This window comes from Brassica oleracea, chromosome C3 (genome assembly GCF_000695525.1).
Source record: "Brassica oleracea var. oleracea cultivar TO1000 chromosome C3, BOL, whole genome shotgun sequence".
Lineage (NCBI taxonomy): Eukaryota > Viridiplantae > Streptophyta > Magnoliopsida > Brassicales > Brassicaceae > Brassica > Brassica oleracea.
Genome location: NC_027750.1, coordinates 5,159,525 through 5,172,027, shown reverse-complemented (window position 1 = coordinate 5,172,027; position 12,503 = coordinate 5,159,525). Strand labels below are relative to the sequence as shown.

Here is a 12,503-nt window from a genome sequence, read left to right as displayed (position 1 = left end):
GTCTTTGAATGAACAGAAAAATACAAACCCTATTTAAGAAAAGGCGACGTGTGAGTGAGTGGTAGATATCCATTATAACATATGGTTTGTTAGAGAAAGTGATGGATGATCGTATATAGCAAAAGAACTTTTACTATTTGGTGTTGCTTGCTTCAGTCTTGTATCAATTATCGAAGAAGATGGAACTTCAAATCCAAATATTAGGCAAACCTAATGGAAATCATGTCATGTCTGACATTTACCTAAATAATCAAAAAGAATTTTATATTTTAGAAATAAAACATTATTCTGTTCATATTTTACGTTAGTATTATATTTTCCCAGTTAATGAAGATCAGGTGCTGTTTAAATGAGCGACTAATATATTATTTTTTCTATAATTACTTCATATAGTAACACCATAATATTAACGCATTATTTTTCGAGACGCTGGAGAATTGGTTTTGGTTTTTCCATCGTTTAGATATAGACCTTTAGCTTTTTTTTTTCTTTTTTTCTGGGGCAAATAGACCTTTAGCTTTTGTTGAGTAGGAAAGGCAACAAAAAAGTTTAGTGCTGTAAATCTATGGCTTTGTGGAATTACACAGGCCCCCACAATGATTTTACTTTATATTTAGGGTTAGGTGGAATCTCTATTGCTAATTGGTAATTAGGCAAAAGGAAAAGAGCTAATGGCGATGTAGTTATGATTCATAGCAACCATAATTGAAGGAGAAATATGTCAAGGGATAGAAGTGTTAAAAATGTAGTATAGAGAGAAATAAAGTCGCATTTGTATTATATATAACCTACCCCACTTCCTCTAAATTATATGCACAACTATTAAACTTTTTTCTTTTGTCAACAACCCGACAATTATATTAAAGTGCGTAGTTACGTAATTTTCTCAAGAAATAAACGAGCCCAATACCACTGAACTTAAAAACCATCCCACACCCACAGAAGCAAATAACAGCGGACTGTGTTGGTATAGCACTTAGTGGACCAAATATTACTCTTTCCGTACGACATTGAAATAGTCAAAAGAGTAATACTCAAATGTTATTACAAATTGTAACAAAAATATGTTATTTTATAATCGGAAATCGGTGGGAAGGTAACATCACAATCAACGTTGGCCTTATCCAAAGTCCATCTCCTGTTTAGTTGGTGTAGCTCCTAGATTGACTAATACCCTCACTCCACGTGTTACTCTTCGTCTTTCTCGACACGTGATGGTGAGACTAGTAGATACGTGAAGAAAACATAATATACACCACAAACCATCTACAATTTTTTATTTATTAAAATGTTTCCATAATATTTCCTATTTAAAACCAATGATAACTTACCTAATGGTTGACCAGCAAAATCTATATTATAATAGTTGCGTTTTTGATCGCTCTTCAGCACACCACGTCAGCGTTTTGTGGATCCTATTTTTAAAAAGTGTAAAAAAGTGTCAAGTTCATGGTTTGAAACCGGGTTATTGAGATATAAACACCAACATTTATACCACTAAGCTAAATGATACTTTGTACATTGATGACCGAACCTAATATATATTTATGAAAGTAATACATGAATATGTGGAGCAAATCAGTTCTGTCCAGGGCTCTGACCTCACCAAATAAACAACTCGAGTCGTTATTCGTCTCCTCATTGATCCGTAAGAAACAATCAACACATAATTTTCTTTATATTACTGTCTATATTGTGCTAACATCAAATCAAATATATTTCCTATCCAATATTTGTGGTCGTCTATTTATCTGTCTTACTTATCAATCTAATTTTACACAAATCTTTATTTTACAGCTTAAAAGAAACCACAATTAACCCTAGGGCTGGGCAAAAAATCCGGATCCGAAAAATCGAACCGAACCCGATCCGAAAAAGTAATACCAAACCCGAACCAAAATTGATTAAATATCCGAATGGATCTAAAATTTTGGTATTTAAAGAACCGAAACCGAACCCGATCCGAACCAAAATATTTCGGGTACCCGAATGTATCCGAAATAGATTTATAAACCTATATATTAATTATTTATTAGATTTAATGTATATTAAAAAATATCCAAAATATATTTGATACTTTAACTTATCCAAAATACTTGAAAATATATACAAATAATCAAAAGTAAATGTCTTAAATAGTTAAAGTATACTCAAAATACCAAAAATAATTAAAATATTTATTTATTCTCTATCCAAATATTCAAATCAAACCAATTTATATGTTAAGTTTACGTATTTTGACATGTGTTATTCAAATTTATATGTAATATATTATTTTGTTTATAGATTTTGAGTATTTTAAAATATATAATGAATTTTAAAATTTTAAAAATAATTTAAATGGGTTATCCGAACCCGAATCGAACCCGCAAAGATCCTAACCGAACCCGAATCGAAATTTAGAAATATCCGAATGGGACTGAAATCTTTGACCCCGAAAACCCGAAACCCGAATAGACCTGAACCGAACCCGAATGGGTACCCGAACGCCCACCCCTAATTAACCCAAACAATCAAAACACCAAAAACTAGAATCCCAAAAAGGCGAATCATTAATGATCACCTCTCTTTTTGTCTAATCTTACAAATAAACTTCAAAACAAATATATCAAACCAATAAACTCAACTAAAACTCAACGATACATACATTGAGCCAGCTAAACAAATACAAACTACACGGCCAACTATTTACAATTTACAAACTTACTTTCGCAGATGCTTACGAAGAAGACGACAACCAAGATCAGTGAAATTACCTAAATAAAAAAGAAGAGTAAGTTACAAACTCTGATAAATACAGCTAACAATGATTTTTGTTTACATATTACCCATCAAATAAAAGAGAAACAAACACAACCACACCAGGAGATACAAGAGACAATCCTAACAGACAAACATCTCCACCTACTCACTCCTCTTGTCTTATAAAATAGCTTACATGCTCAATGTCAAAAGACCAATGCTATTGTCTTCTTATGAGAAATACATATATTCGTTTAAAATTCATTAAGGCCTAAATACTAATTGTCACTTCTTTTATAGTTATTTCTACAAGTTTTTAAAGGTCCGGTAAAATCAACAAGTTTAAAAATAAAAAAAAAACATATAATCAACATAATAAAAACAAAAAAAAAATTACTTAACACTCACGACTTACACAACTAAACTCGAGAAAAAATATCCATAAACAAAAAGTACTCTCAACAACCTTAATATAATTTATGTAATCTCAACAGTACAAGTAACAAATTAAAAAGACAAACAAACAATAAGTTTCAGTGACACAGCAAACAACACCACGAACTATATCAATCACATTACTAACACAATTTAGTTCTTCGTGAGTGCAGAACAGTGCATACACAGTTCATCATCACAACTCTAACCCTATAACAATAAAAAACTTGAAAAACAATGATCAACCCAAAACGCAAAATTCACAGCTACAATAACCCTAACAAATATTGAGATGAAATAAGAATTTTGTCCATAACTCCGCGCTTGCGCAGGGACAACGCCCCTAGTTAATAATAATAACTTAGCCAATGGTTTCAACCCAGCAAAACAAATTGCAGGCAATGGATGAAACCATTAACGGTTTTACATTGAAAACCATTTGAACGTTTTGTTGCACATTTCACAAAACTAAATCAAAACCGTCAATTGAAGTCGATAGTAACATTTTTTTTTCATCTATTATTTTATTAATGGGTCAAACCCAACGAATCCAAAACATTAAACATAAAACATAAAACATAAAGCATAAAGCCCAGGACAAAGGGCAAACTAAACATGGGCCTTAAGCCCAAACCACAAACCGTGCGGCGCCTCACATTGCCACGCGTCTAGAACCTCGCAAGGCCATCCACGTGTTGAAACCCACCCATGAACGGGACACGCGTCACCCGATCACGACATCGTAACCCAACCCACGAGGTTCACGTCAGAGGAGACGAAAAACGGACACTTGTTTCGCCGGATAAACGCCGTAGCTAGAACCACCGCGCCCACCTTCGTCACCAATACTCTTTTTAACGGAGAGATCGATCGAGACTATCCCGAGATCTCATCCAGAGCCACCTAAACCACCACCGACGGCTTTAGAACTACAACCATCTCTTCCTTCTTCACCGTCGTATTTCAAAAATATAAACGCCGAATGAAACCGGCACAGAGCCAGCCGTCGACACCGAGGGGTAAGAAGCGTCGCCGGAGTCAGAAGCCGGCAAACGACACTGAAGGAGCCATCGTTTCTGGAAGGAAAACCCGATCACGAAACCGAACTCATCTCATCTCTGACCTTATGATTTATGATTTGATATGAAGGTAAAGATCGAAAGAGTTTTCTCTCTGTAACGTAAGAGAGTGATGAACGGGTTTTTTAAGAGGCGGTCTGTTTCGTAAGTGGATAGTAACATATTGATGGTGATGATGAAAAATGATTTAATGATGGAAATGATTTAAGGAAATGGTTGTAATGTCAAATGAATTCTGTAGACTAGTCAGTATAATAGTTACTTTATGGAGCAGTATAAACAATATAGCTGAGAATAATTTTGGAAATATTCTAATTTTACCACAAATTGGATTATGTTTTCAAATTTATTCGTAAAAATAATCATTTTTATTAATTTGTGATAAAAAAATTTATCTAGCTCTCGTAAATCATTTATAAAAGAGTATTTATAGAAATTTATAAATTCAACTCCACTCCTAAATATTAAATCCTAAACAATAATCAATAAATCATAAATTAAAATGGACTAATATGTGCTTTTTTTAAAAAAAATGGACAAATATGTATTAGGTACAGGGACTTTTGTACATCTTAGTATTTTTAACTGTGAACATTTTCAGGCACCATTAATTTGTGCAAAGCAACTTCTCGTCAAGTTGCATTTGAATTACAGAGTGAACGATGTGTTTTTGGAAAGCAGAGACCAACGTCTCCGTGTCACTGTGTCCAAGCATCAACTTAACTTTATTACTTTGGTTATGAATCTTATGATTGGTAAACAAAAGCGTAACTTAAATGAAAGTAAAATGGTAGAATAAATAAAATAATGAAAAACAAAAAAAAAAAGTTAAAAGTCAGCGTTATATGTTTTCTTCCTCTTCAGCATACATGGGATAAATAAATGAACTTATTTACCACTAATTAAAAATAGTATACTGCGTAAGAGAGATGAAAAGTAAATAAACTTGTTTTCAATTGATTGGTGAAATATGAACTGAATTAAGAGTAAATTAGATATTGACCTGCGGGTGTTAATTTTCCTTTTATATATTTATATTTTTTTCATGATTATTGTTATATATTTTATATGTATCATAATATAATTAATTGTATAAATATTTTAATATTTCTAAGTTTTTATACATCAAAATCAAACCCGAATCAAATATGGTAATATGATTACTTTGGTTATTTGAATATTTTTAGGTTAATTTTAGTTTGAACTCAAAATACTCGAACTGAATCGGTTAATATTGTTACTTTTGGTACAAATATCCAAACTCGCCTCAAATGCATTAGTTTTTGAATATTTGTAGGTTTTTATATATATTTTTTTTATCAAATAGGTTTTTATATATCAAACTGAATTCAACTTAACTCGAGAAAATTCGATTCGAAACTCACATAAAAATTTAATTTATAATACTCGAATGAAACCTAGTTTCACAACTCAAAAAATCTGATAGCAAAAAAAAATAACTAGTAGTTGAACTAAATCAACAAATAGTTGTATCAACCTTTACCAAAAATTGTATCAACCTTTACTAATAATAACGTGTCTCTATAAATTTGAAAATCTAATGAACCAAACCACCACGATTCACTGAAACCACTATATACTGCAAGTCTGCAAGGTCCTCTTCTTCTCAGCTTTTTGTTTTTGGTTCACGTTATCATTTTAACATATTATAGATTATAATGCTAGCTAGCGAGACAAGAATTTTTTGTTTATTATTCTTAAAAAAAGAACAGAAAATGATTGTCCTTTTTGCCTAAGAAAATTCTTGCCCGAAAAATCTCTGGTTAGAAGAAAAACAGCAAACGTCTTTATATTCTGGAGAATCAGTCGTGCATTATTCTATTTTCTCGCTTTTTTTAAAGAGGGATTTTTTTCCAAGAGAATTTTCCAGCTGTTTTCCAAAGAAAAATGAGTGTAATTTTATTTTATTTAATTTAACATTTTTAGAAAATTCTTTTGCATGCGGAATCATTTTCTAAAAAAAACTATATCCAAAATCCACTATAGAGTATTGTACTGTTCTAGAAAAAATGTATAGTTTTCTTTAGATTTGCCAATAAGTTTATTTTTATTTTGGTGGGTGTCTTGTTTTCTTTAATGTATTGTATGACATAGATATTTGCATGCACTTTTTGATCAAAAAAAAAAAGAAGATATTTGCATGCACTTTTAAATATCTTTTTTAAGCAATATGGTACATTTTTGTATTTATATTATATTTTTGCATCCACTTTTATAAGGTCGCACTTGGATTTAAATGTGACGAGGCCTAAACACCATTGCTTTTATACGGATGGTGGACAGGAATGTTTAGCGAAACTAATAAAATTGTTGGATAAAGCTAATCCATAAAATATCATTCTGAGTTTGTACACGTCCAAGTATAGTTCAAAAAATATAATTTTATCAATTTAATAAGCTCTATGGTTATATTGTAATACCTTAGGAAGATCAAGGCTAAAATAGTTAGAAAAAGTCAAGTATTTGATCAATAAGGTCAATAAATAAATGCTATATTAATTTATCTAACTCATAGTTTTCTAGTATAAAATGTGAATGTGGGCAATGCAAAGACTCATCATCTCATTCATAGTTTTCTTTGTATCTTAATTTTCTCTCTGCAGTTTCCAAAAACACTTTCTGTTGTCTCTTTTGGATCAATGGTGAACGGTGTGTTAACGCGCGTCCACAGCCAGCGTGAGCGTTTGAATGAAACGCTCGTTGCTCAAAGAAACGAAGTCCTTGCCTTGCTTTCCAGGTATCTCCTCGCATCAATCAACTTTTAAAATGGTAAGAAGAGAAGATAAAAGTTTGATCACACTTACACATGATGAGTCTATAGGGTTGAAGCCAAAGGTAAAGGCATCCTGCAACAAAACCAGATCATTGCTGAATTCGAGGCTTTGCCTGAAGAAACCCAGAAGAAGATTGAAGGTGGTGCTTTCTTCGACCTTCTCAAAACCACTCAGGTACATTCACTCAAATGGGTTACTACTGAAAGTTTTGATCTTTGTGGTAGTGAGAGTTTTGGTCTTTTTGGTAGTGAAAGTTTTCACCTTTTGGTAAAAAGGAGTTTTGATCTTGATGGTAGTGAGAGTTTTGGTCTTTTTGGTAGTGAAAGTTTTGATCTTTTGGTAAAAAGGAGTTTTGATATTTTGGTAATAAGTTCTGATCTTGATTGTAGTGAGAGTTTTTGTCTTTTTGGTAGTGAAAGTTTTGATCTTTTGGTAAAAAGTTTTCACCTTTTGGTAAAAAAGAGTTTTGATGTTTTGGTAATAAGTTTTAATCTTTTTGGTAGTGAGAGTTTTGGTCTTTTTGGTAGTGAAAGTTTTGATCTTTTGATAAAAAACCTTTCACCTTTTGGTAAAAAAGAGTTTTGATCTTTTGGTAATAAGTTTTTATCTTTTTGGTAGTGAAAGTTTTGATCTTTTGGTAAAAAGTTTTGATCTTTTTGTATTGGTATTGGTTAAAAAAAAACAGGAAGCAATAGTGTTGCCACCATGGGTAGCTCTTGCTGTGAGGCCAAGGCCTGGTGTGTGGGAATACATAAGAGTCAATCTCCATGCTCTTGTTGTTGAGGAGCTTCAACCTGCTGAGTTTCTTCATTTCAAAGAAGAACTTGTTGATGGAGTGTATGTCTAAACCACTTTCTAACTTCAAATTCTGTTTTTTACTGTTTGTGTGTGTTGCACACTCAATGATGTCACTTTTGAATGGCAGTAAGAATGGAAATTTCACACTAGAGCTTGATTTTGAGCCATTCAACGCGTCTGTCCCTCGCCCAACGCTCCCCAAGTACATTGGAGACGGTGTTGAGTTCCTTAACCGTCACCTCTCTGCTAAGCTCTTCCATGAAAAAGACAGTTTGCTTCCATTGCTTAAGTTCCTTCAACTTCACAGCCACCAGGGAAAGGTAAACTGTTCAAATCTCTTCTTCTTTAAACACAGAATCTTGTCTGAATGATTTGTGTGTTTTGTCGTGTAGACCCTCATGTTGAACGAGAAAATTCAAAACCTCAACACTCTTCAACACATCTTGAGGAAAGCTGAGGAGTATCTAGCCGAGCTTTCACCCGAAACGCCTTACGAAGACTTTGAGGCCAAGTTTGAGGAGATTGGTCTTGAGAGGGGATGGGGAAACAACGCCGAGCGTGTCCTTGACATGCTCCGTCTTCTTTTGGACCTTCTTGAGGCCCCTGACCCTTGCACTCTTGAGACCTTTCTCGGAAGAATCCCAATGGTGTTCAACGTTGTGATCCTCTCTCCGCATGGCTACTTTGCTCAGGACAATGTCCTTGGTTACCCTGACACTGGTGGTCAGGTTGTTTACATTCTGGATCAAGTCCGTGCCTTGGAGACAGAGATGCTGCAACGTATTAAGCAGCAAGGACTCAACTTTACTCCAAGAATCCTCATTGTAAGCTTGCTCCAAACCTTGGAATCTTGTTTGAATGTCTGAATCTCACTTTGTGTGTGTGTTTTGCTTCTGTTGCAGCTCACTAGACTTCTCCCTGATGCGGTGGGAACCACATGTGGTGAGCGTCTTGAGAGAGTTGATGGATCTGAGTATTGTGATATTCTCCGTGTGCCCTTCAGAACAGAGAAGGGTATAGTTCGCAAATGGATCTCGAGATTCGAAGTCTGGCCATATCTTGAGACTTACACCGAGGATGCTGCCGTTGAGCTTGCCAAAGAGTTGAAGGGGAAGCCTGACCTTATCATTGGGAACTACAGTGATGGAAACCTCGTTGCCTCTTTGTTGGCACACAAACTTGGTGTCACTCAGGTTAGGCACCTAACTCAGTTTAAATAGTATTCAATAAATTGTGAAGCTCTAACTAGTCCTTTAATAGAGGACAATCAACTCTGCTGATTGTTCGGAGCCTAGGCCGCGTTAACTAATTATTGATTTATTTGATATATATTGCATTTGTATAAAATATTTTAATTTTTGGTTTTAGTTATAAAATTATTGTGATTTAGATATCAAAATTAGATATACAAAACAAAAGAAATTAAACAAATTTGTAGATTCCTACTAACCATATTGTTTGTTGTTTAATTTAACCGATAAAACTAATTTAGACTAGATGACAAAAAAAAAGACTAGTTAACTGATTATAACAGCTTAAACTGATTTGAATAGTATAAATTGGATTTTAAGAAAATTGTTTCCCAGCTTAGACCAATTTTTGAACCATGGTTTAAATATCTGTTTAATGATAAATTTTCAAGCTTCAAGCTAATGCTGTGTGAACTCTTTCTCACAGTGCACCATTGCTCACGCTCTGGAGAAGACAAAGTACCCTGATTCAGATATCTACTGGAAGAAGCTTGACGACAAGTACCATTTCTCATGCCAGTTCACTGCGGATTTATTTGCAATGAACCACACTGACTTCATCATCACCAGTACTCTCCAAGAAATTGCTGGAAGGTAAATAGATATTGAATGATAAATGGCTTATAAGAGAAGTGTTTGTTTAAATATTAAGAATGGCTCTTTGTTTCACTCATTTTTCTTGCAGCAAGGACACTGTTGGACAGTACGAGAGCCACACAGCCTTCACTCTTCCAGGATTGTACCGTGTTGTTCACGGAATCGATGTGTTTGATCCCAAGTTCAACATTGTCTCCCCTGGTGCTGATATGAGCATCTACTTCCCTTACACAGAGGAGAAGCGAAGGTTGACTAAGTTCCACCCTGAGATCGAGGAGCTACTCTACAGCGATGTTGAGAACCAAGAGCACTTGTAAGCTTTTGAAACACTCTTTCATCTTGGTAACGTTTTGTTTATGTGTTCTTGTTTTTTGAAACAGATGTGTGCTCAAGGACAAGAAGAAGCCCATCCTCTTCACGATGGCTAGACTAGACCGCGTCAAGAACCTATCAGGTCTGGTTGAGTGGTACGGGAAGAACAAACGCCTCCGCGAGCTTGTTAACTTGGTGGTTGTTGGAGGAGACAGGAGGAAAGAATCCAAAGACAACGAAGAGAAGGCTGAGATGAAGAAAATATATGACCTCATTGATGAGTACAAGCTGAATGGTCAGTTCAGGTGGATCTCTTCCCAGATGAACAGGGTTAGGAACGGTGAGCTCTACCGTTACATCTGCGACACCAAGGGAGCCTTTGTGCAGCCTGCGTTGTATGAAGCCTTTGGTCTGACTGTTGTGGAGGCTATGACCTGTGGTTTACCGACTTTCGCCACTTGCAAAGGTGGTCCAGCTGAGATCATTGTGCACGGCAAGTCAGGCTTCCACATTGACCCGTACCATGGTGAGCAGGCTGCTGATACTCTTGCTGACTTCTTCACTAAGTGTAAGGAGGATCCGTCTCACTGGGATGAGATCTCTAAGGGAGGGCTTCAGAGGATTGAGGAGAAGTATACATGGCAGATTTACTCACAGAGGCTTCTGACGTTGACTGGTGTGTATGGGTTCTGGAAGCATGTTTCGAACCTTGACCGTCTTGAGAGCCGCCGCTACCTTGAGATGTTCTATGCGCTGAAGTATCGCCCACTGGTATATATGCTCAATACTTGTGGCCTTTTTTACACACTTTTGGCTGTCTCTAATGCGGTTTCTGTGTTGTGTCTCTTGTAGGCTAAGGCTGTTCCTCTTGCTGAGGAGGAATGAAGAAGATGTGTGAAGAATTAAAGAGCTTGAAGAGAGAAAGAGGTTGCAGTGTGTGAAGAATAACAAAAAATCTCTTTTTGATTCTTACTGTCATTTTGATTTTAGGAGCGCTTTTTGTGTTCCTTTGCTTCTTTGTTATTTTCAATCCTTTTGCCTCTCCGGCAATGCGTTGTATTCTGATTGTTGAGGGAATGAAATTTCGATTTTTCTTTCTTGAAATTTGTCTTTGCATTGTCTTTCACAATACTGTATTTCACATATTTGTACTTCATGAAGTAAGCGCATACAAGAGAAGTGTATTGAACTTCATGGATACATAATCTTTTGTCCCACTAAAATTTCAGAAAATGAATTGACAAATCAAACCGCTCCAGCTAGTTGCAAGACTTTGTTATCTCAAAAGTATACATGTCCTATGTTTGATCTATATTGAAATGTGTTAGTTAGTAAGACCGTTGAGAAAAAGAAAACACATGTCCTAAACACATAACATGATTGTTTAACAGAATCAGTGACAATACTTGCAAATACTGTATTAAGAGTGTCATTAATCTTTGCAAGTGGATAGAGGGACGCATAAGTCCAATACACACCAACTTGTTTCACATGTCTTTTCTTGTTTGGTATGGTTAACAACGATAGTCTATGTCTCACATATGTAGTGCAGCAATCTTTGTAGATTTACATGTCGATGTTATATAATATGTGTAAAAATAACATCATCAAATAATCTAAGTTGGTAGAGATTGGAGGATATTTTTTCCTGCTATGATTACAGACTCCAAGCATCATTTGTATACCCCTGCTTGTGTCAGAATTATTTCTAAGTTATGATTAGTCCATATCATTTACATGTATCTACGCTGTGTGATTGAAACATATACAATACTAGTATTATAGATATGGGATTAAAAGATTCTTAGTAGGAATAATAAGTTGGAAGAAAAAGGGATAATAATACAGGGAGATTTTTGGTTTTCCGACAATATATTTTTTAATGATTAATAATATTTTGAATAAAGACATCAAAGGATCCAAAAGGGTCCTTCGCTTACCAACATAGTGTAGAGGGGAATAAAAATGGTTTATTAAGCATTTATAATACTTTAGGTTTTATTTTTAAATGTTTCCTCAAAACAAATGTTTGGTTTTATTATCCAGAGGCCATGTACTACTTAAAAGTGGTGAACACCTATGTGTGTGCATTCCTCTTTGGTTAGGGCACTTCTGAAAGTAACTAAGAACTAAAGCATATCATCAAAGTAGAGAAAGATTTAGTGGTTGTATATATGTTTTGAAGTGTGATTTTGGGGGATATACAAGTTGAAGATAACTACTCTTTTGTTAACAGTTTTTTTTTGTTAAAATTTGTGCACTCTTGTATTAACAGTTGATGAAAATTGTATTGTTTTGTAAAATTGTTTTATCATTTAAATTTGGATGGCAACATACATACAACTATGGTATTCACACTATTATCAAATCGTACAGCCTTTCGGGACCTTGGTTAACAAAATGCTGATAACGAAAAATGAGTAGCATCAGTATGTCATGTACTTGAGAGAGGTTAAATGGTTTGTCTACAACTTGACGCTTTGGCATGTGAAGAG

General features: G+C 34.7%; 1 protein-coding gene across 1 annotated transcript; it reads left to right on the top strand.

Moving 5' to 3' along the window:
* Nucleotides 1–6,815: 6,815 nt before the first annotated feature.
* On the top strand, nt 6,816–11,112 carry LOC106336052 (sucrose synthase 1). The gene is made up of 10 exons (XM_013774767.1): nt 6,816–7,014; nt 7,099–7,225; nt 7,737–7,888; nt 7,977–8,169; nt 8,242–8,673; nt 8,752–9,042; nt 9,527–9,693; nt 9,785–10,009; nt 10,077–10,779; nt 10,861–11,112. Exons 1-10 carry the CDS (start codon nt 6,917–6,919, stop codon nt 10,891–10,893), a joined length of 2,421 nt encoding a protein of 806 aa, XP_013630221.1. The 5' UTR covers nt 6,816–6,916; the 3' UTR covers nt 10,894–11,112.
* The last annotated feature ends 1,391 nt before the right edge of the window (nt 11,113–12,503 follow it).